Here is a 25974-nt window from a genome sequence, read left to right as displayed (position 1 = left end):
ATTTTGACTGTACTCATTTGGAGCGCAAAATTATCTATCCAAGATTGGAACCTTATCGATAAGTCGTTAGGAAAATATCGATAAAAATCTGAAAGTTTCCACAGTTTCTATTTAACCTTCCAACCACTAGGTACAATATATGCGGTGTCCCTAATTTACCTTCACTTGCCGCCAATTTATAAAAATTTCTTTTCAAAATTTTATAAAAATTATTTCTTTTAAAATAATCTCTCAAGAGACGCAAAAATATTCACAAAAGTCCTTATACCTACATATTGAAATGAATGAAATGAATAAATGAGTAGGTACCTACAGTGGGACCCCAGTACAACGACCGCTTGGTTGAACTACTCTCGCGCATTGAAAATAATGAGTGTGAAGAGTACATCCGAGTGGTCGTTGTACTGGGGTCCCACTGTATATGAAAAGGTTCTTGCAGGCTATTGCTATTCTTGCAGGCCCGAAGAATAGGAAAATTAAAGCCTTCAAATCGTCGAATTAGTCGCATTAGAATAAAAAGATTTTCAGAAGAATTCTTGGAATTGCAGAAAGATTAAATTTTGTTGCATAATCTGTGAGTTATTTTAAGCAGGATTTGAGGCTGTCGTCCGAAGGGTTAAAATTTCTATTTAAATAATTTTTGTATAATAAATTTAAAACGATTTTGTCAACACTTTTGACTTGAAAAAATGGTAAGAAAAATGATCAGAGAAAAAGAGCGAACACCTTGGAAGATTCAAGAAACTTTTCTTCTGAACTTTCTTCAACTCCTTGCACATCTTAAGCTCCACGACGAAGAGCTTTAGGTGGACTTTTGCATTGCGACCATACTTTATCTCAAGAAGAAAATTTATTGATCAAAGTGTGAGAAATGAGATATGCTGGGTTTAGTGGGAACTTTTATAGATGAATTATATGATTCTTAAGGAAATTCTTTCAAATAAAATTTTCAAGATTAGTTAAGTCTCTTTTCCATATTTTCTTTTACTGTTAAAACTTAAATTTATTCTGAAGATAATTTGTTAGCTCAACAGAATGATTTTTCTTTCGATTTATCTTAAAGATCGCCAAGAAATTCAATCCAAAAAAAAAGGATCTTTATGATTTTGAATTAATTTAATAATTTTTCGAAATTCTTCTCACCTTCGTCCTGATATCTGAGCCCTCTGGGGGTGCTGCCTCTAACCACACTCTTCGTGAACTTTCCGTTACCTATGATATAAAAGCCTCAACGAACGTGGTTGGAATTTTACTTCCGTGCAAATTTGTGATCAGAAAACGTGCTCAGTGATCCCCTCATTGTCATCCTTAGTTTGTCTCTTCCGCCTCATTGCCATTGCCCACCCAGTGAAAGTGTTGCATTAAAAACGCCCACATAGTTGCTCAGGAGAGGAGCAAGAAAATTTCGGAACGAATAAATTTCCACCAAATAAAAAGGACAATGAGGCGGCGAAATTTATCACTGTTTTGTGCTATTTTAGCCATTTTATCCCTTCATGGTGCAAATTCCTTCAAGCTGTCCCGTTCATCAGCCACCCAAGCGGCGCAGATGAACAATAAAACGGCCGGTTTTACACCAGTTCCCAACTTACGTAAGTACATCTCTTATCTCGCCCCAAATTCAATGCAGAATGGTGGTGTAGCCCCCTTCGCATCTCATGTATTTTATCACTTTTTGCCAGAAAACGAGGGATATTTTTCAGCTCTCAATCTTTAATTGTTGCCAACAGAAAGTTGAACTTTTGCCGTTTAGCTACTTGGTTGGGGGGCAATGGGGTGGGGGGAATCATAGAAAGAAATTAGAGTTGGGATCATTTTGAAATTTAAAGCGCATTTAATTAAATTTCTTTTATTTAAATTTTCATATTCGCGATTTTTTCCAGCTCTTGTACTTTCCGCATTTTTACTCCATACCTGTAATTTTCTCTGCTATATATATTTTTAGAGTCCTTTTTCCACTTAATTAAACAAAAAATAAAATTAAAGTACTATGAAGGGAAGCCATTAAAAATTTTTTATTATTAATAAATTCGAAGGAGCTTTTTAAAAATTCAGAGCACGAAGGAATATTTCAAAATTTTCACGGAAACACCTTTCGCACGTTAAGGCATAAGCCACTGAAGAATCTTGATAAAAATTTATGTGTTTCTCAAGACAAGATTAAATGCTCTTGCCGGTAAATAAGAGCTTTAACTGTCTTCTCAAGCACCTCTAATGAAAATTTACCCCTTTTTCTCACCTTTCCACTCACCCCTCTTTCCATTGCCCGAGCAGCTGTGAAAAAGTCTGGGTTGCTTGTGAAATACGACCCCTGCCCAGACTCCATAAAATGTGTGCCGCCAATTCAGTGTCCAGCCCACGTAAACCTCCCCGATGCGGAAAAGCCACGTCCGTGCGAGCTGGATAAGGGTACGGGGCATGGGTTGTGCTGTACAACGGGGCAAAATCACACAGGTGAGGAAAATTGTTTGACGAGGAAAATTACGGAAAAATTGCAAGAAGACAGTGTTGATTTTTTTCACCTCTTCTGCACCTGCAGCATCCAAGAAGAAGGAGCATCATCATCTCCATCATCACGCATCGAAGGCTGTGAGTGTTCAGAAATTATTCCAAGAGGCAAAGGATCAACTTGTGGGCATGCAGCATCGTGCATTGCTGTCCAAGGCAAATAAAATTGAACCTGGGAATCCGGAATTTGCTCATCATTCTGTCTTCCTGACAAGTGTTCGGGATCGCAATAAAGTCAATGCAAGGACAGATCGTGCAATGCAGGAGGTCATCGCTAGCAGACTTTTCCGTGAAAGGTAAGATTTCCTCCAAGGATTTTTCTTTGAAAAATTTACTGTTCTCTCCCACAAAATTATTTCCACCTCATCCCCACTCACAAAATCACGAGAAAATCGATTGATGCCAATAAATTTTTGTGGAAAAGCCAAAGAAAGCTCATACGAAAGCTTTTGACCTTTTAAAGGAAGAAAATTCATCCAAGTGTGACTACTCCCTTGTCTTGCATTTGTTGAACTTCTCAAATCCAATTAGTGTGATTGGCAGAACAAATCTTTGGCACCACATTTTAACTTCTTCAATCTGATATATCCATTTTCATGAGGATTTGAGGAAGAAGCATTTGTGAAGTAAGATTGAGGAATTTACACACAGAAAAATCAAACCACAAAATATGAGCTCAAAAGTGAATTTTTATGGGTTGTTCAATTCTAAGAAAAATTGAGGTTTTTTTTTAAGTTTCTTCATATTTTCGGTATTTTTTAAGTTTCTCATGAAAAAAAAACATTTAGGCTGAAAAGACGAGTAGAGTCAGTTTTAAAAGATAAAATTACGTTTCTGAAGTTTTTCTTCAGGATTTTTTTTATTCATTCAAGTTTCTTATTGTGAAATAATCAAGAAGAATCTGCTTTGAATCATGTCATAAAATTTCTACATTTTAACTGACCTTGCTGTCTAATTTTACCAAAAAAAAATTTTTTTAAGAAAGAAATGGAGCATTTTTTTTTAGTTTTCTTTTTGGAATCTTCCAGTAACTTTTATTTTTTCATGAAAAATGATTGCACAACTCACAAAAAATATTTTAAGGGAATCTCTCAATCTTTTAGAAGATATTTTAATATAAATTTTTAAATTTTAGTAATTTTTTTCACAGAAAAAATTCAAAAACTTCTGTAGTTTCATTAGAATTATTTATTATAGTTTCTCATGAAAAAGAAGATCATAAATACTCCAGAAATCATTTAAAAATTCCATTTACTTAATTTTATAGTATAAATGTTAAAGATACGAGTCAAATGACTCACACGTGAGGAGCACAAAAGATTTTTCTGTGTGTAGTGTGTCTGTGATAAGATTTCTTCGTTAAATTGGATACCTATAGCAGACAAATTGACCTTTTTGACGACTGATTGCATCTTTTAAGATTCACATCTCACTAATGGGTTTAATTAAGGATTCCCTTTAAAATGTTATAATTCCATGGCAAATTAATGGAATGGGAATTTTTCCATGTTTAACCCCTTTATGACAAGAACATAATTTAAAATGCATTTCGATAAAAGAAAGAATTTTGAAAGTTCTTGCGAAAATTTTCACGAATATTACTTGAAAATTTATTTTTCAGTGCAAATTTGAAAATTAACCGAAAAATTATAAATAATTTCATCTAATGGATGGAAGCCAAATCAAATTAAAGCAACAATAATAAATTATTCATTAATTTAAATACGTTGATATTGCTTTTATCAAGCAAACAGACGCTGAAAATAAATTTAATTAATCAAATAATTTGACTTATTGGGTCAAATTGTAGTATATACACATTTTATGAATTTAATATCAAAATAGCATTGTCAATATTTAATATTAGTCTATCTGGTGGTTATTAAATTCTCCATTTATGAATTGCAAACTATATTATAAAAATTAATTCTGTTCATTCAAAGTAATAACTGTTGAACAGATATTTTTGACTTTTATTCGTTTTTCATTTTCATTTAAAACGGATTAAAAGTTTCATTCCATTTTGTTTTAATACTTTTTGCGGTTTTTATTTTAAAACCATTATTGGATTATAAATATTCAAGAATCTCAAATTAAATATTAATAAATCACTATCAAAAAGTTTTCAAAATAATGAAAAAAACGTATTAAAAGTAATTCAAGAATTTATTAAAATAAATTGTCAATATTTCCATAGAAAATCCATTTTCCTTCAAAACTTAAAAAAAATTTCATGTTGGAAATTACTTTTGAGTTGGTTCTAGAGAGAAAAAAAACTATTTCTGTAAAATATTCATGAAACAGAAAATATGAATTTTACAAAATCCTGAACAAGTTTTTTTTTTGAGAAAAATGTCAGACAATGAAAAACAATCGAGTAGAATTTACTCATGTTTTAGAATTATAGACATAAAGAGGAGAAACTTTTATTGTTCATGGCTTATCGCACTGTGGGAAGAGGAAGTTTTCCATCCACAATGGTACAACTTTTACTTCTCCCATCCCTTCTTTGCATTTTCCCATTTGAATGGACGGAGAAATCTCCGACTTTTCACTCCTTCGGTATGTAAATGTAGGATACTGCATAAAGTTCACAGCATTGCAATTCTCCTCTCCCCCCGAAAAGTCTCTCTTTCTGTGTGTAAGCAATTCAACCTCCCAAAATGTTATTCAGCATTCAATTCCCGCCCAAATATTAACAGACTATTGCAATTATTGGCGGGAAAATTAATTAAAGATAGAAAATTAAATGAAATTTTAGTGGAAAAGCGGTAAAAGCGCTTGTGGGAAGTTCATTGTTTGAATTTAATTTAAACCCACAAATAAAATAAAATAAAAATTTTATTATTTTGCTTCCTGTCACCCAGAGATATTATATTTCTTACACACTGTATCTCATGGGTAAAAAAAAACATTTTAATTTATTTATGTGAAAATCATCATTTTACGTTTTAAAAAAAATTGAGCTGCTATGAATGCTTTTATCTGGCAATAAACATTATGAAAAAAAAAATGATGAAAACGTGTGGGAAAAAAGAGAGATTTTAATTCTCAACTATTTATTAATATTTAAACCATTGAAATGAAACTTTTCAATCAATAAATTTTCCAGGGAACATTTGTATGTAGCACACAATTTGCAATTAATTAACTCAAACCGGGATAAAAGCACACACATAAACAGAGAGAAAGTTATTCACTACAATTTAATTGGAAACATCAACAGGGCTTTTTTTTCCTGTGAGGAGCATGAAAAGGAAGTCCCCAAAGTTCCATATCGAAAGATTTCAATCTCATCCACCGAGTAAATTTAACGGCAATTTAAAAAGGATTTCCTCAGCAGAAAGATATAATTAAGAGATATGCAAATGAACATCCTGGGAGCATTTAATGAAAAATATTCATGGAAGTTTTCCAAGCCAATTTATGTATGAGCAATTTTTTTGTCTCCTCTCTAATTTACAGAACTTGAGAACAACTCCGCCAACTTTCTTTTCGCACCCCCGCCACCCCCAAGCAGTGTATTTATATCCCTCTCGTCCCCTGGTGTTTGTATAAGGAACAACTACGTGCTAAAAATTATTATCCGGTGTCCTTTTACGCTTATTCCACCAACTAGGAAAGAAGTTCTCTCCTGTTAGAAAAAACTTTATACATTTCTGCGAGAAAACGAGGGGGGGGGGTGGGTTGAAAGAGAAGAAAAAAAAGGATTTTCCCGGAAGAAAGTATATAAGGATGTGCGACGTCCCAGTTACTCCAAATGCATCTTAATTAGCATGGAGAGTTAAATGATCCATGGTGAAAATTTATCCTCAAAAGATATATCAATCACCAAGGATAAACTCCCTCGTAAACTATCTTTTTCTCTTTTCTCATATTTGTGAAATTTGGGAAATATTCTCTATAAATTTTATAGTTGATATATACCTATATATACATATGTAGGTATATAAATTTTCATGATAATCTTTCAGTATGAGCTTATGTTAAATGCATGGGATATAGCTGATATATTAAATTCCATTTAATATACTCACTTGTTTAATTAATACGTTAATTTATTGGAAAATCATTTGCAATTTATTTTTTAATTTAATTAATGATTTATGGTGCTATGCAGGAAAAGAATGTCAAGTAAAAATGATCATGACATTTTTTCCTGACATTTTTTTGTCATTCCATCTCACTCCCACTAATGTATTTTCCTATCTTTCGTCTTTCTCTCACGCATGTTTCCGACATCTTTTTTTTTTCATGGCATGCTTTTTTTCTTGCGCATATGTTTTTATTTCCTTGAATTTTCTCACCACTTGGGGATATTTTCCTCAAAGAAAAGTGGAAAATGCTTAGCTAAAGAGTCCACAGTGCCAGGAAAACAGTGAAAAATGGAAAATTACCGTCATTTATGGGCCAAATATGTGAAAATGTACGAAGTAAAAATCAAAACATTTCTTCCCTGACCAATTTTTACAGGATTCTTTTTCGGATTTTCACCACACAAATCACTTCCTGCAGGTTTTTTGGACCTTCCTTCAGGTCATCTGCACACGGAAGGTCTGTGTGGGATCAGGGAAATGCTTCCTGGATCGTAAAAAAAACTCCTGAACACGGAAAAACTGGTCCGGGAGTGAATGTTTTGCTGTAGAAACTGCACAGTTTTCACTTATTTTGCCAATAAATACCCACGATTTTCCACTTATCACACTTTCTCTGGCACTTAGAACACTTCCACAAGTCGCTTTTCACTTTTCCCGAGCTAAAATGTCACAATTTACAGAGAAAATTGCAGAAAACTAACAAATACGTTGACTTCACAAGAGCTGGAAAAAGAATGTCAAAAAAAAACATTTTCCTGCGACATTCTCTTTCAAGCTCTTGCGTAGTCAACACGTTTCTGATTTTTCGTCAATTTTCTCTGTAAATTGTGATATTTTAGCTCGGGAAAAGTGAAAAGCGGCTTGTGGAAGTGTTCTTAGTGCCTGTGAAAGTGTGAAAAGTGGAAAATCGTGGGTATTTATCGGCCAAATAAGTGAAAACAGTGAAGTTCGACAGCAAAACATTCACTCCCGGACAAAGTTTTTCCGCGTTCAGGTGGGATTCCACCACCGAGGAAGCAATTCCCTGACCTCAGGCAGACTTTACGTATGCAGATGACCTTTAGGAAGGTCCAAAAAACCTGCAGGAAGTGATTTGTGTGGTGAAAATCCGAAAGAGAACCCCGTAAAAATTGGTCAGGGAAAGAATGTTTTGATTTTTACTTCGTACATGTTCACATATTTGGCCCATAAATGACGGTAATTTTCCATTTTTCACTGTTTTCCTGGCCCTGTGGACACTTTAGCTAAGCATTTTCCACTTTTCTTTGAGGAAAATATCCCCAAATGGTGAGAAAATTCAAGGAAATAAAAACAGTTGTGCGCAAGAAAAAAAGCATGCCATGAAAAAAAAAGATGTCGGAAACATGCGTGAGAGAAAGACGAAAGATAGGAAAATACATTAGTGGGAGTGAGATGGAATGACAAAAAAATGTCAGGAAAAAATGTCATGATCATTTTTACTTGACATTCTTTTCCTGCATAGCACCATTATTTATTTAATTTTTTGTGAATAGTAAAATTACGTATAAAAATTAATAGCAGGTATTTAATGCAAATATTTGCTCATTATATTAATTTACAAAAAAAAACAAAATCAAAGTCTATAAGGATTGAAATTATTGGGAAATAATTGAATTAAAAAATTTTAAATGAAATTACTCTAACGGATCAGAACTGAAAACATTTCAATTGACGATAGAAATACTAGGTTAATAAAAAAAATTAAATTAAAAAAATAACAAAGAAAAATAAATAAATTGAAAAATATAAAAATAAATAGAAATTTACAATTTCTTCTTAACGCTAAAATAGAAAGATTCTTATTAATTTTTTTTTATGAATTAATCTATTAAATTTGATCTAATTAAAAGTAAATATTAGAAATATAATATTAATAAAATAAATAGAAATTAAGAAAACAAAACATAAGATTTTTTTTAAATTTTTGTTCAACTCAAAATTCAAAAATTTAAATTCGAAATAATTCTTTATTTCTTTTTTTTTTAATCTCAACCCACCCTAAGGTCCTTGGGTCTACTGACCCATGTAGGACCGCCAACATGTTTTATTCCTACTTTTATAAAAAAAAATAAAATAACGTGATATTAACTCTTTTGGGACGTTTTATTTCTTTCTAAATATATAATTGAAAAATCAATTGTTTAATTTAATTTAATTTTTATAATCTAATTTTAATTATTAAAAATTAAAATTGAATATTTTATTATTTCATGAATAACGCCAAAAAATAAAAATAATTTCTAGCATAGTCAGGTGGATTTGTATTTTCACAAATTTTCAATTAAAATAATGCAAAATTGTTTGCGACAGACCATTATTCTTCCATTAAATACCGAAATATCGTTATTTTTTATCTCCCCGAGTTGCCGAGGAACATTTTCACAATATATTTCCAACTCTATATAAATTCACTTTGGACATGCTTGAATAAAAAACTACCGAGATATTATTATACACTGATGCATGTGATTAAATTAAACTACATTTTTTTGTCAATTTGTAAATAAAATACACCCGGAAATTTTGTAGCATAAAAATGTTAACTGAAATACAATTTTTTTTTAGTTGGGTATTTGTAAAACATTATCAAGCAAATAATTGAATTTTGCATTTTAATTAAGCAGAGATTTTTTTCTGTGGGATCAGTTAAGTGGGTCATCAGGTGTGTAAAGTGATGAATGAAAAAGAAGGTTTATTTGGCTTTTGATTTTAGACGAGGTATATTTTAAAGTTCTTTTTAAGAAAATATTAAATAAATTGGAAAAAAAAATCAAATATAATTGTTAGTTTATTAGGTTAGACCCATATTATTTTAGGTTATGTTTTTTTTTAAATAATTATTGAAGGTTTAGAACTCTAAAGCTCAATTGTTACAGCAGTTGCTTTGAATAGAACTTCAATCACTTTTCATACTTTTAATTTATTTTCCCTTAATTCTTCTCACAGTCCTTAAGGTCTCTAAAGGGTTAATATAATCATAATAAAATAATTTTATACCATGAATAAATTGTTAATGTCGAAAGGTGTTAATTTTATTTGCGATGTATCCCTGTTGCGTACAAATTTCATTAAAGGAAAATTGTACAAAATCAATTTGTGGAGTCATCTCCACAAAAAGCCGCTTCACCTTTGAAATTTTCATAATTTAGCGCACACCCTCCTTGTGAAAATTATTCTTTTGTGTGTATTTTGTCAAATTCAATTGGGAAATTTGCCTCCAAAAATACTTTATACGCGTCAATTTATGCTGAGAATTATACAAATTGGGAAAGAGGGGTTGGAACTCAATATTTACGTCTATTAAACAATTCATAAACTTTTCTTGTTGTTCATGTTTTTTGGTATTTATGTAACAATTTTGCAAAATGGTTGTGCAAATTTCATTCTCATAATTAAAAAGTTTTTAATTTTTCACTTGTCTAGCCAAGAGCTATATCCAATTTTGCCACAATAATATATATTTAGCTGTGTTTATGGTTTATGCAAGTGAGTTTTTGTTTCTGAAGTGATATAGCAAATAAAATGGACAAAAGGAATGACATATAGTCCTTTAACAATGCTGTTCATTTTCATTTTTGCTTTTTCCTTTTGCGGGGGATTTTCTTCTCTCTTTAGTTTACAAGCACAAGTTAATGCTATATGTTTGGAAAATTACTGAAAACATTACAATTTCCCTGGCTTCTATTGATTAATTTCTTCCCCCATAGCATATTGTTGCATAAGTCTAAATTGCCAGATGCTTGCCAAATTGATAATTACGACCAAAATTTCTATGATTCATGAGAATGTAAATTTCTCTCATCGTTTATTTGACTAATTTGTTAAACCAATTTCTCGTTCTCCTGAAATTTCTAGATATGTATGCTGTATACTGGGTGTGATAACATAAATTAAGAAAATTTATTAGATTCCCAATCCAGTGTATGAGGCAATTTGCAAAACCCCCAATTGCAGAAACATTATGTGAAAATTGATTGTGAGATTTATGGAAAATTATTCATTTATTTTGAAATTAAAATCTGACAGTAAAATAAATTCATAAAATTTAGGAGAGACTGGGGTAAATTTAAATCTTAAAATATCGTTTAAAAAATTAAAAAAAAATCCTAATGCCACGACTTTATGCATTTGTTGGGATTTTAAGGGTTACCATATGATAAAGAACTTAGAGTGGTTATAATTAGCTAGGAATTAAAATTAAATAAACAACCCCATTCAATCCCTAAAGCTTAAAAATGATTTTTTTGTCAGGTTAATTAATAAGCCCTTTTATATCCACCTACATGTAGCATAATTGAATGAATCAACATTCAGTAACATGCAAATTACTGATATCGTTTGAAATGGAGTTTTTTTTATGGTTCCTTTTGAATGTATTTTAATTAATATCCGGAAAAATGAAAAATAATACTTTTGGCTCCATTGAAGTTCATAAAAAATGAAAAATTATGCGCATAAGCTCCGTCAAATTATTAATATTTCCTTTCGTTTTATTTTTTAATGAAAAATTATAAGAGCTTTTTCGATAAAAAAGGCATTAAATGGCATAAATTACATTCATTATTTTTTTTATGTGGAGTTTTACAATATTTTTGATCGATATTTGTGATTAAATACCTTGATTAAAAATGAAAGGAAAACCTTTGAATTGATTTAAATTAGTATAAAGTGAATAATGGACTTTATTCAGCGACCAAGAATTCCTAAAAATCTTTGAATTTTGTACTGAAATTTCAAGATTTCAAGCGAATTTTAATGGTTTCTTGGTCGCTGAATAAGGCCCAATATAAGTATTTTTTTGAAAGAAATTCTGATATTCTGTTAACAAAAAATATAGAAAAATTGAATATTTTGCAAAATTAGAAAAATTATTATAAAAAAAATATAAAATTAAAATTATTTTTCAATTTCTAAGGACACTAAGAGGCGCAACGTTCGCAAAAAAGTCAGATAAAAACTAAAAGGATTCATTCCTTCCACCTTGGCTCACGCTTCTGAAAAAAAAAGCTTTAATCTTTCATTTTTCTTTATTGGCCGAAAAAATAAAGGAAATATGTAAAGAAAAGAGAGATAATTATAGCAAGAAGAACAATTCTCCATTGGAAGTGTCCACTTTTGCCATCTATTAATGAAAAAAACTTTTCTTTATTTAAAAAAAATGAATGAAATAAAACGAATAAGAACCTTCTCAATAAGATCCTCTTTCAGAATGAATACATCCCAATTAGAGAGCATAAACATAGTGGAATATATCCTTTAACTTTAATGTGCAATTAATTCTCAAATACAGGGAGGAAATATCAGTGCGTGACTTTAATCTGGAAAACTTCGATGGTGAACTTGTTGGGGCATCACTGCAGAATGATTGCCAGAATTTGGATGCACCCTGCCCCAGACGCCCCCGAAAGTATCGCCTCCCCGATGGCACATGCAACAATCCCGTACCCGGACGTACAGCATGGGCATCTGCCGGAACACCTCATGAACGCCTCCTACCAGCTGCCTATGTGGATGGAATCTGGGAACCACGACTAACATCGGCCACGGGACAACCACTACCGAGTACACGCGACATTTCCCGTTTCGTATTCCCAGATGTAGATAGACCCCATTCCACCTACAACCTCCTCGTGATGCAATTTGGGCAATTCCTCTCGCACGATGTCACACAGACAGCATCAATTACCAATCGTGATGGCACCCCAATTTCCTGCTGCTCAGAGGACGGTACACGTACCCTACCGCCGTCACAGAGCCACTTTGCCTGCATGCCCATCCCCATATCGGCAGACGATGAGTTCTACGCGCAATTCAATCAGAGATGCATGAATTTCGTCCGATCAGCCATTGCACCGAATTGCCGACTCGGTCCCGCCAGGCAATTCGACCGCGTGACCCACTATCTCGATGGGAGCCCAATTTATGGGTCTAATGAGCAAACAGAGGCCGATCTGAGGACATTTGAGGGTGGCAGATTGCGTATGTTGAATGACTTTGGGCGTGATTTACTTCCCCTCAGTCAAGATCCACAATTTTGTGCTCAAATACAACCAGGCAGCGTGTGCTTTCAGGTATGATTCACATTCTTGCTCTCTTCTTACTTTTTTATTTATTTTTTAATTTTGATATAAAAACTATTTATCTTTATTTATTTATTTAATTTTATTTCATTAGGTCAATATTTATCTTTAAATTTAAGAATAGTGTGGAGAATATTTATGAAAATCTTGGGGGAAATTACTCAAAATTAACCCTTAACAAGAGGGATGATTATGTGAATGAAAAATCTTCGAACATTCGTAATTTTTTTTAGTAAATATTCGGAATGTTTGTAGAAATTCATCAAAAGGAATATTTTTGAAAATTTTATATTTGTAAACAATTAGTTGTATTATAACTCTTTTAAAATTTTTTATTAAAATTAATAATATTCGGGTATTTGAAATTTAGAAAAAAAAAATTTAAAATACATTCGGAATATTAGACAAATTCATCATTAAAGTCAATCATAACGCGTCCAGTTATTAGAGTTGGTATACCACAACGCGGATGGGTCAGTCTATGCGTTGTAATTTAATTTGTAAGTAGTATTTGTAGGCAAAGTTGATTTTTTTAATGAAATTCATCAATTCGAAAGACAAAAATGGTTAAATCTCAAGTTCTACAAGACCTACAAAAATTTCTTGAGTAGTTATGGAAAGGTATTGAAATAAACTATAATCTGACATATATTTCAATACATTTCAAGGTCACCTCTAGAACACAAAATGGCGGATTTTAGTTCTATCAAAACAGTTTTTTGCACTTTTTGTCATCAAGAAATGCTTCTAGAGGTTTCTGGTGTTCCAGAAAGTTGTAGAGTTTTGCAAAACCTTTAATTAGATACAAAATTGAGCAAAATCGGATAAACCGTTTAATAGATATGACTCTTAAAACTTTTCAAATTCAAGAATTTTTCAAATGGCCATATCTTCTAAACGGCGACATAGATTTTTTTCATTTTCGGACTGGTGAAAGATATTGAGTCTGGCTACAACATATCAAAAATTCAAGGAAATATATGATCAGGATTCGAAGATATTGCCCCGTAAATTTAGGCAATTTTTGTTTTTGTTTTTAGCGCCTCTTGCGGCCATTTTTGGAACTTGAAATGTTTTAGACAGTTGTAGGGCTTCTTGAAACCTTTCATTTGATACCAAGATGGTCAAAATCGGTCAAGCCGTTCTCGAGTTATATCGAAAAAACACTTTTTGCTTTAGGCGGCTATATTTGCTAAACGGCTTGACCGATTTTCAAGTATGATTTGTTGATGAAAACGTCTCACTAAGCCCTACAACATACTAAAATTTCAGACCTCTAGCTACAAGGGAACTGGTTGACGGTGTTTCAAAATGGCGGACGGCGGCCATCTTGGATTTTTAAAATGCGAAAAAATGAAATTTTACACCCACATTTCTATAGAAAACTTCAAACCCGAAGTCTCTATCTCTTACCGTTCTTGAGCTATAAGGCAATGTTTGGCGCACCGGCCGGCCGGCCGGATCAAAAATGTTCCACCACCATTTTCGTAATGTGGGATGTCTAAAACGTGCTCATACCAAGTTTGAGCCCGATCTGAGGTGGTCGGTTTTTCCGACGATTACAATTCTTGGTATGCCACGATTGTGGTATACCAACTAATAAGAATATTTAAAATATGCGAAATATTATTTTTCTAAAATTACTAAAAATTTAAAGAAATATCTATTAATTGACAACATTTAAAGGATAAATTCCGATGAAAATGCTAAAATTTTTGCCAGATAAATACCCCTTGATCATGAATTTTCTCTAGAACTAATATATGGAATTCTAACTGATATCTATCTATAATCTCAACCAATTTTAGCCGATTAGACGATTTTTCGTTCTAAAAAATTAGATTTTACAACGAATTGAATTTCCCAACCACTTTTTTAATCAAAACTTCAAACCTCCACATTTGGGGCTGATGAAAAGAGAACTTAAAAGCCCCTTTCAGTTAGAAAAAACCAATATGAAAAAAAGACACCCAGCAGGGGAGACACTTTATAATCTAAATGCAATATAATCCTTCTATATAGGGCGGCGACACTCGCACAAATCAGATTATCAGCATAACTGCGGTCCATATTCTGTATGCGCGAGAACATAACCGTGTGGCTGCGGAGCTTGCCCGGTTGAACCCTCACTGGTCCGATGATTTACTCTTTGTCGAGGCAAAACGCATTGTCGTGGCGGAGCTGCAGTTTGTGGCGTACAGTGAGTTTCTGCCACTAATTATTGGCACGGAGACAATGGCTCGATTTGGTTTGAATGTGCGCACGGATGGCTATAGCGATGATTACAGTACTGATGTGAATGCTGCTGTCACAAGTGAATTCATAACGGCCGCTTTCCGCTTTGGACACTCCACCGTGGATGGGGTATTTCGTACATTCAGCGAGACGATTGATATACCCGATGTTATGTTCAATCCGGCGCGCCTCCTACAGAGATCCTTCTACGACGACATCCTCGTCACGATGACATCGCAACCGATGCAAGAAGTGGATTCATCTATAACAAATGGGGTGAGTTCTTTTGCGCTTATTATTCATGTGGTGAATGTGAAAGCCAGAGGGGGGTCATAGGGTCATCTAGGAATTAATGTGTGGGTTTGTGCATTCGTAAGCTTTTTGGATATGCCCCGAAAGCTTGCACATTAATCATGTATTCCTCCTTCCACACACACACACCATTGAGGACAAACCATGGATAATTCTAACAAATGCGATTCTAACAATGTCGTCAAATAAGCAATAGTGTGGTGTTGTAGATCCATTGTAAAAGCTCGCCTCTCTGAAAGCTTAATGCGCTTTCAATCACATTTCAAGTTGAATCTGCAAACTCCAAACTAAAGGTATTTTGTTCGGGGGATATCCAAATGCAATGAGCAATGAATTTGCGAATTCCACGAGGTTTTGATTGATTGGATCACTTATGGGTAGATGCGGAATGTGGGAGTTAAGCTAATGAATTCCAGCATTATTTAAGCTGATCAATAATGTGCTTTATTAGTCGTATAACCTATATAGGCTCTTTAGGTTTACTTATAAATCCAAAATTTCATGTTAAATGTATATTTGAGAGAGAGAGAGAAAGGGGAAATCTTTTGGGAATTTTCTTTTTACAGAGGTGCTCAGAATAACGTCTTTTTTTCAATTTTTAGTTCATTGAGACTTTTCCGAAACACTAAATATGGCAATTTTTGGTTTTTAGGAATGTTTTAAACCAATCTAAGGGTTTAACTTAATTCCATTGGCTCCTAAAAGCTGAAATTTTCAAGAATGAGAGTTCTTAACCAAAGAAATATTTAAGGATTAACCAGAACTTTTTAGCTCATGCGGTTTCTGAAAAGATATCTTGAAGCTTAGTTATTTCGAAACTGTTTAATAACTCAAAGAAAAATTAATTCGATTCAAATGAAATTGATTCCTAAATTTTCGTTATTTCTTTTAAAGATTTTTCCTGAAAGATTTTTTTCAAAATCGGTCTAGTAGAAGGTCAAAGTTTGAAGTTAGAAATATCGGATCTTCCAAGTCATTGATTGTTTTAAAAGAAAATCTAGAAAAAATAAAATTTTTAATGAATTTTTCAAATCTGTAATCAGGCTCTAAAAGAATTAAAAAAAAAAACTTAGAGCTTCCAATGTTAAGGACATTTTCATTTTTCAATGAATATTGTGCTCGAAGAAAATCCCGTTTAAGTCCCATAAACATAGTAGGGGAGAGCGGGGCTAATAAAGTCACTTAAGGGTTTAGAAAAAGCCTAAAATATCATATTTCCTAGCTAGATAGAACAAAATGATCTGAGAAAGAGTTATAGTGCAGTAAATCTCCTAAAGAAGTGAGCTATACATTTTGTTTTATCTATGTGGGAAATATGATATTTTGAGCTTTTTCTAAACCCTTTAGTGACTTTTTTAACCCCGGTCTCCCCTACCTAATATAATACTTTAAAATAAATTGTCATTAAAAGAATAATTTAGAAAGGGCATAAGTCATTCAAAATTCCAGAAATTCTTTAACCTGCTGGCCGCCAAGACCTTGGAGCTTCCTTAGAGCGCCAAGGTGGGGTCGTTGAACGACCCCAAGAAGGAAGTCGATTTTCTCATAAACTATAAAACCGGGAACTGTCGGGTCACTACCTTTAGACTCCTTATATAGTCCTCTTGCCCCTTGCATCACAAATTCGCCACCCGGAAACACGCAGAAGAAGATATTAGGGAAAAACATTTTTCACACCTTTTTCACACTTTCTTCGTGAGAAATTTGCCACGAAGTTGACCGCAACTGCTATTTTTTTTCACTACTTCCCCACATTCCCCTCACTTCCCGCACCGTGATAAATGGCAATATTTCTCGAATATTCTTTATTGTTTTGCACATTTATATGCTTCTAATTATGTTTTATGTTGTTTATGTTACTTATTCGCGATAATTCTGACACTGAGATGGTAAAGTGAGAAAGTAAACAAAACCCTTCAACCCCCTTCAACCATATGATTTATGATGTGACTAACTTCATTCTGAGAAATTTTCCGCAGCATGGCCGTTACACCAATTTTTGAATTCCCTTCTTCTACATTTTCCTTAATAACTTTTCTTGTGGTGGACGGATTGAGCTGAAATTTTTACACAACCTCCTCAGATAACCAAAGAACTTATTTCCAAAAGATGGGAATGGTATCTTTTATATTTATTAAGTTATAGCACGAAATATAGGGCTGGGGTCGTTCAACGACCCCGCTTGGCGGCCTAGAGGTTAATGCTTAGAATACGATAGAGCTGTCTTAAGTCTTTTAATTCCCAAAATTCATTAAAACTTTCAAAACATTATTCATTTCAGTTTCAAATCTAGAACATTTTCTATTCCCAACTATGTACATTACATTACATTACATTTATAATTCATTATATTTTCTCTCATTAAATTCCTTTAAAACCTTTAGATTTTATTCTCAGAATTTAGGCCACTTAACTAGCTTTTGAAGTTCCAACGGAATGGTAATGTGTACACGTGTAGCTACTGGAGAAGTACTAAATTTATTTTATTGACTTAAATTAGTTGTAATTCATGAAAATCCTATAGGTATATAATAGTTAGACTCCATAACACTTAGAAGAAGCAAGCTTGAAAATGTCAATTTGCATTTTAGCAGCAATATTCCTTTTCCGAAATTACACCAAACTCCAAGACTAATCTCTGCATAACCTTAACTAATATTGTATAAATCGAGGATATTCTAACAGTTTAAATTTATTATAATTTCCTACATTCCCGGAACCTCGAGCATATGCTTAAAACCCCCACACACACACTGTCAATTACAATACGGCTTTTCACAAAACGGTGAATTCGGAACATTCACGGAGGTACCTACCTATATGTAGTAGAGAATTTTCTCTCTCAGCATGGCCTCATTCAGTCCGGCTTTTCCAACATTGTTCCACTGACAATTATGCAAATTCTCACGAAAATTCCCCACCAACTTTTCTTCTTATATACCTACCTCGCGTATATTGGAACAGAGCGTATATAGAGTGAGTGCCCTACACCACCCCCAAATGACGATTCTCATCCACCCACACACCCAGAGCAGAATCCATTCAATGAATCCCTTTTTGTGCCTCAACCCAAAGGCCTTTTTGGAATTGGTGGGGTATGGTGTTTAAATTCAAATCAGGTGCAATTATAATTGAAATCAAGAGAATTTTTCATAGGAAAAGGAATTGTGTGTGCCTTCTCTGTATTCATGAGAGTACCGAAGAGCGATGTAATTGAAGAGCTTGAATATTTGACTGTACATTTTCAACATCCCATTAAAGTGGGGAGAATTATTCAGTGGATTTGCAAATTAGTAGGGTATATGTAGGCGGAGGGAAAACGGGGAAAATTCCCCCGAAGCTCCTGCATGTGTCAGCATTGGCGCATTTTAACGTTTGCCGACGGAGTACCATGCAATTGGGTGGCTGTGTGAAAGTAATATTTACATTTGGAAGTTTGGGTTTTGGGAACGTATATGTACTTATATAAAATCCTCTATGCGGTGATTAAGGATAACGAAATTTAGTTGGTATACCACATACGTGGCATGTGAAGTCTTAATGCTTTAGGTAATAGATCTGACTCCATTTCAGATTGGATTTGAACTTTATACAAACACGCCAAAGTATGTCCTTAAACTAAAAATGTCAAATAAAAAGACTTTGAGACTTCTGATTTAAAATCGTTCTAAGTGTTGGTTAATGTTCTAAAGATTAGCAAGATTTATTCAAACGTTAGATAATAATTTAAAAATCGAAAAGTTTTAGTTTCAGCCCATTTTAATCAAAATCGGTTAAACTGTTTTCGAAATATATCGATAAGACATTTTTCAGGTTTAGTCGACAATATTGGCTAATTGAAAGACAAAGTTTTTTAAAGTTTGATCTAAGTTTTTTAAGTTAGGTCCGATAATTTTAAACCAACCAATTAAAAGTTTTTTAGGCTAGGTTTAAAAGATTGTTTAGGCCAAGCTAAGGTTTTTTAAGTTTAGGTTTTGAAGATTTTAGTTTAGGTAATACTGAATCAGTACTGAAAGCCTTTTTCCCTTGATTTTACGAATTTCGATGAGCTAAGACGGCCAATTGGCTTAAACGATTTAAGCCCGTCTTGGTAGTTAATTTCACCGATTACAGGTTATTTCATCTCAATTATAGGTTGTTTTTAAATTGCGATATCTATAAATCAAAAATTTCTAAAGCTGCTAAAGTGCTCTAAAGATTATTCTTTAGAAACTTACTGAACTTTATAAAGAAATTAAACTCTTCACCCTTCAATGCAACTAATAAATCAATTAATAACGCACGAAAAAAGCTCTACATGTGGTATACCAACTATCACAATAACCATAAGTGTTATCACTGGATTTTATATGTTTAATGCAATTTAAATATAAAGATCACATGTATATGTGATTTTTCTACCCAACTTCTGACTATGAGTCTCGTGAGTCTATTTGAATATGGTTAGTGGGTGTGCGGTTGGGAGATAGAAGTGGTTTGGATTATTTATTGAGTGAAGATCTCTGACAAATTGCTGTGTCAAAGAGTTGTGTGTGTTATAAGTTTGAGTATAAAGCCGCAATAATACTGGAAGGAATAAAATAACCCAAAATAACCTATATAGCAATCTTCATACCCATTATTAGCTTTAATGTAATACATAACTTTATGAAAATCGCTATATGCGCGCAAATAAATTTAAAACGAGATGATAAAACTTTCGTGAAAATTTAATAATATTTATTTGAACGTATAGTTATTCGGAAGTTGGTTAAAATTGCATTTTAACGCGCGAAGTGTTGACGTACAATTTCAGAACTTGCATGAACTTTTAACTTCCTGATTGCGCCAAAGTTCAAACTTCTATCATTATACGCTATTTAACAGCTTTAAAATTATGTATATGCTAATAAACATATAGTATGAATAATAAATTTAGAAAAGCTCAAAGCAATTTGTAAAAATACAAATTAAACTATCTACTTATTCCTCTATTAATTATTTATTTAATTAAAACTTTGCAAAGAGAATCTGTTCCTCATTAGGTAATGTTTCTTTTAGATGTTTTTCTTTCTACAATTTTATGAGAAAATTATACTAATGAAATTAATTTGTTGTGCAAAATAAACAAATAATAAGTTTAATTTTATACCAAAAATTAAACACAGAAGCTTAATTAACATTTAAAAAAAAAAAGTAAATTCTAATTAATAAGACTCTTTTAAGAGTTTTCTTTTTGAACTTTCACCAACTTACACAAAACTACTCAAATTTTCCTTAATTAAATAACTTTTCTTTCAATGTTTCGAGTTTTTTTTCTAATGAATATTCCAATGAGTTTGAGGATATCCTTTGTAATTAAATTATGAGCCAGCAACATTCTCTATATATATATATATATATATATATATATATATATATATGCAAAATGGGTGTTAAGGACTTTTCATCCGGAAATTATATATAAAACATTATTATTCATGGGAAAATGGTGAAAATGCAAATCTCAAATTATGTACAATACATCCTGTATCAAAAACAAAACCATATTTTATAACATTTATTAAATAGCTGGGTCTAATATTAAAATTTTCCGATATTTTCCACAGAAACCTTTCAATTTTCAATAAAATATCCATAGTTTTTTGCGGTTTGGTCAGTAAATTAATGATAAATTCTAATAATAATTATTCCAAAATATTGCGCTTTCATTTAGTAGCTTTCCCACAATATGCGAATTATGCGAATTTATATCCCCTCTTTTCATAATTTCACTAATTGATGTCCTTTTGTTTCCAGTAAATTTGAAAGCTTCGCATTTTCCAAACAATAAGTATTAATTTCACGGAAAATCTCTCGCAATAACATTATAACAAACCTTAGCATTTGTAAAATAATATAAAATTTCCCTTCAGCAACACATACATTCATCAATTGGGTGTTGTAGTTGAAATTTTGCTAAATTAACAATGAAAATTTTCTATTAAATACAACATCATTTGCAACAAATTGAACCACAAAATTTCCCTGCATAGTTTTCCAGGTTTTCCATGAAACCCAAGCATTTTCACAGAAACAAAATAATACCGCGTGCATCGCTAAAAGGGGTAAAATCATAATAATTCTCCGAACAAACATACATAATAATAAATTGTGATGTTGTGTGATGAATGATTGACTGAAGGGGATGTATCTGGGTGAAAAATACGGGAAATTCAATTGCTTCAATGTTTAGAATCGAAATCCCCTACAAATTTTTAAAGGAGTTTATTCGTTTCTCAATAGAAAACCTTTCATTCGAGAAAGCAATCGAAATACGCGTAGTGTTGTAGAAACTCAATAAAAAATCATCGAAAATGTCCATTTTTGCTTGTAATCCGAGATTTGGCAAAATTTTGATTGAAAATTCACACAATGACGTCATCATTGTAATTTTTGTTTCTTTCAATGTATGAAACAATGTCTCTTCCTTCGTGCATTGAAGAAAAGAAAAGAAAGACAATAGTGACGTCATTTGTTTGTATTTTTAGTCAAAACTTTGTAGAGTTTTCTTAACTGAACCATATGTCTGTGAATTTTTCTTATAATAAAATAATATATTAGAATAAAGTTAAAAAAAATAAAAAGAAATGAGTAACCGAAGATAAAAAATTGTGTTATTGACTGACTATTGCGCAAAAATTGTGTGATTGATCACTGATTGAGGAGAAATTGCTTCACTAATCAATAATTGAATATAAATTAACCAACCAATTGATGAAGAATTTATTAATGAATATTCTGTCAATAGTCAATCATTCATAATCAAAAATTGATCAGGCTAAAATTGATAGGGGAGGACGGGGCTCTTAAAGTCACTTAAGGGTTTGGAAAAAGCCTAAAATATCATATTTCCTGGCTAGATAGAACAATATGATCTAAGAAAGAGTTATAGGGCAGTAAATTTCCTAAAGAAATGAGCTATAGGGGAAACTGGGGTAATTCGGTGAATTTTTGGGAGATAATTTTTCCTGAGTTCCGTGGAAATATTTGGGATTTCCCATGAGAACTATCCTATAGGAAATTTTCCGAGCTACAACTTTGTCTCAGACGATTTTTCTCTATCTCAACGGGAAAATGCTTTTTCAGGCCATTTTCCAAACCCTTCCAAATTTGCCTGTTCCAAAAATCCTGGGGTAAAACGGTTAATTGCGTTTTTTGTTCGCTAATCTTAATTAAATGAAATTATTTTAGCAAGGCACTATAATATCTTTTGAGAATGAGAAATTTGTGTACCAATTAAAACTTTTTTTTAACAAAAAAAATACAAAAATGAAAAAAAACGTTAAATTTAATAAATTGCCTTTTTTTAGTTTATAAAAATTGGTAATAGTAAGTGATTAAACATCCCAAATTGTATATAATAGTTATACTAATTAAGGGAAATTATTTTTTCAAAAATTTAAATAGTTATTTAAACTAAACACCAAATTCACCATTTTGCCCCAAGCGGTACTTTTTACTATCAGTGTTTTACGGGAAAACTCGGAAAATTTTTTCGGAAAATTCAGTTTAGATTCGTGTTTAGCAATAGTTACTCTGTCTAAAAATGCATTTGGATCAAAAAGAAATTGCAGAGAATTTCGCCAAAACTTAATTTGTAGTTGAGAGGTCAGAGTAACTTTGAGGTTCGAAAAATTTGTTTTTCAAATAAATGCCAAAATATTGGATCAATTATTATGAAACTTTCTAGGCTTAGGCAGGGGTAGGAAGTGCAACTACTGACGAAATTAGACAGATTAGCTCCCACTTCTTCTTGAGATATTAATTTTTATTTTTTTTTTGAAATTCACCATTTTACCCCAGTTACCCCTACATTTCGCTTTATCTATTTGGGAAATATGATATTTTGAGCTTTTTCGAAACCCTTAAGTGACTTTTTTAACCCAGGTCTCCCCTAGTGTCTAAATTGAGTCAATGTAGATCCACATAGAGGATCAATTATTGAGCAATCAGATTTGACCTGAGATTGATCAATAATGACTGAATCAATTAATTTGCCATTTATTGATCAATATTTGATTAATTCAATTGATCCAACCATCATGTTTGAACACTTACTGTCCCAATCAAAATGTGTTTTGGGTATAATTTCAAATGCAAAAGTTTAAATTTAGGTCATTCTCACACCTTATTACTAATTTAATTTGAACTTTAGACATATGCATAAGTACATATAAGGAGCTTTCGAAAGCTCACTATATGAACAATCACAGCAAATGTACAAAGTGTATCAGTAATCATTTGCAAATATATACATACATATATCACATATATGTATTTAGTATGTTATATAAATTACTTATTGACTTTATAGCTTTAGGGTTTGCTCATGAAATCATCACCAGATACTCACCCCTTGATGATTGACTGGCAATAAATTGGATTTTGGCCGAGCTTGTGTTTCTTGGCGTCAGTCAAATGCACGCGCTATGATTAATTCTACGGAATTTTGCAATGGAAATGCAGACGGAGATTTTATTGCTTTGCTGCGAGGGTGGAAATGGGGGTGGTGTATGTATCAATGGGATGTGAATGGGAATTGAGTGAAAATGTGCAGACTTCATATGAGGGCGGGGAGGGGGGGGGGGAGTGATGGTGCTCACACCAGAAATTACCATTGTATTATGTTCCTTTTGCCAATGCTTGCCTCATCACGTTTGTTTTTCCATTCTCTCTCTCTTTGCCGCCATTTCAGCTGAGTCAGTTTATGTTCCGTGGAACAAATCCCTTTGGCCTGGATTTGGTGGCGATAAACCTGCAACGTGCTCGAGACCATGGGCTGAGGACGTACAATGAGTACTTGGAGTTGACGGGTTCAAGGAGGATTGGTAGTTTTGGGGATTTGGGACCTGAGATTGCGTCTCGCCTACAGCGTGCATATGCCTCACCGGATGATATTGAACTCTGGGTGGGTGGATTACTCGAAGCGGCTGACACTGATGCCCTGCTGGGACCGACATTCTCCAATATTATTGCGGATCAATTTTCGCGACTTCGCCGTGGGGATAGGTATTTCTTTGAGCATGGGCCACAGGTAAATCCGGGTGCATTTACCCCGCGTCAACTTGCGGAAATTCGCAAAGCAACAATGGCACGATTGCTATGCGACAATTCCGATGGGATTCTCCTGCGGGCACATCAACCTCGGGCCTTCCTCCTACCAACAGCCGCAGGCAATGAGCAAGTTGCCTGCAACTCAAATGCAATTCCACGAATGGATTTAGCGGCATGGAAGGAAGAGTGAGAGATTTCCTCTCTGTCCTAAATCGATAACCTTTCCCCCCCCCCAACCCCCATCACCTCAGATATATTACTCTGTGTGTACAAAGTTTCAACCCCCATTAACCCCTCCATATATGGTGTCATCCACACAATCCTTTTCCATACACACTTTCAGTAGGTATGTATTATATGTATGTATGAGAGAAAACATTAAATTGCTGGGCAATAACTCGTCTGATTTAATTCCAACTTTCGAGAGGATGTCGCACGGAGTTTCCAAACTATCACTAACCCCCCTCATGCGCCAAGTGGCCCCAATTTCGATCCACCCACCCCCCACTTAAACTATCGACTGCGCGGCTCTGTTGGGAGGATGAAATTGCCCCCAATAATGGTTGAAGATGAAGATGAGCTGAGAGTTAGTAGGAGAAGAAGCAAAAAAAAAAAGAGAGATGAGGGTACGAGGAGCCAGAGTCTATAGTACCAGCACCAGGGCGACGAGTGGAGATAATAATAATGTTTGGGAGTATATAGAAATGGGGTCAAAGTGAGAAGTTAGTTGTAACATTATGTGGCCATGTGGTCGGGTGCCACCATCATACCGCTTGAGTCGAAAGCTGAGATCAATTTTCTTTGCACAGTAAATCCCTCCATCCCCAAATTATGGCGGGAGAGAGGGGGAACATCATAACGCGAATTGATGTACAGGGATTTACAAGGAGAATGTCTGATCGATTTTCAATATGGCATTTAGGCAAAAAGAAAAAAGGAAAATTCCTCAAATGGAATGAGAAGGAGAAGTCTGATAAATCAGGAAAAGATCCCCGAAGCACCCAAAGAAGAAGATTGATGGGGATGAAATTGAAGAGATATCAGCCGTGTGACGATTCCTCACATTTGTCACATCTCAATCCGTCCTGCCTTGTTGAGACAACGTATCTCTCCTCGATGGCAAATGATGGATTTAACAAAAAGGGGCCTCATGGGGGGGTGTGTTACATGTGTGCTACAAAATTCCTTCAATAAACTATTTTAATGGAACAGAAAGGATTGAAAATCAATTTGAGTAAAATAATTTTTTAAATGTGAATTAGTTTTTAACCCTTTAAGGCTTAATTAAATGTAAATGACTCGGAAAATTTTATTTGTTGATCTTTGTGGGAATAAAAGTGTAAAAGAAGAGTCAGAACAATAAATTAAATTTGATTAAAGGGAGAGTTTAAGAATCTTTTAGGTGAAATTTCAAGAACTTTGATAGAAAATTGACTTTTCTAGAGGATTTTGAAATTAAACTGTATGAAAATTTCTAGTAATTTTTGTGAAAATCTGGATTAAGAAAGAAAATTCCAAGGAAAATTCATTCTTTTCTTGGATTTTTATGAATTTATCGAATTTTTGTAATGAAGAAATGGAAAAAAAAATTGTCTCAAAACAGAATAAAGATCACGTTGTATAATCAATTTCTAGTCTTTTATTCC

At 33.2% G+C, this 25974-nt stretch overlaps 1 protein-coding gene across 1 annotated transcript; it reads left to right on the top strand.

Moving 5' to 3' along the window:
* The first annotated feature begins 1199 nt into the window (after positions 1-1199).
* Positions 1200-24728, top strand: LOC129790675 (chorion peroxidase). The gene is made up of 6 exons (XM_055828335.1): positions 1200-1592; positions 2275-2454; positions 2540-2804; positions 11917-12697; positions 14729-15217; positions 23970-24728. The coding sequence occupies exons 1-6, from the start codon at positions 1442-1444 to the stop codon at positions 24516-24518; spliced, it is 2415 nt and encodes an 804-aa protein (XP_055684310.1). The 5' UTR covers positions 1200-1441; the 3' UTR covers positions 24519-24728.
* Positions 24729-25974: the final 1246 nt, after the last annotated feature.

This window comes from Lutzomyia longipalpis, chromosome 2 (genome assembly GCF_024334085.1).
Source record: "Lutzomyia longipalpis isolate SR_M1_2022 chromosome 2, ASM2433408v1".
NCBI classification, from domain to species: domain Eukaryota; kingdom Metazoa; phylum Arthropoda; class Insecta; order Diptera; family Psychodidae; genus Lutzomyia; species Lutzomyia longipalpis.
Note: the sequence above shows the minus strand (reverse complement) of the source record. Positions and strands in the feature narration are given on the sequence as shown.

Coding starts and splice junctions, on each gene's coding strand:
- LOC129790675 (XM_055828335.1), top strand. CDS start 1,442: ATGAGGCGGCGAAATTTATCACTGTTTTGTGCTATTTTAGCCATTTTA. Junction 1,593..2,274: donor TACACCAGTTCCCAACTTAC/GTAAGTACATCT, acceptor TTGCCCGAGCAG/CTGTGAAAAAGTCTGGGTTG. Junction 15,218..23,969: donor ATTCATCTATAACAAATGGG/GTGAGTTCTTTT, acceptor CCGCCATTTCAG/CTGAGTCAGTTTATGTTCCG.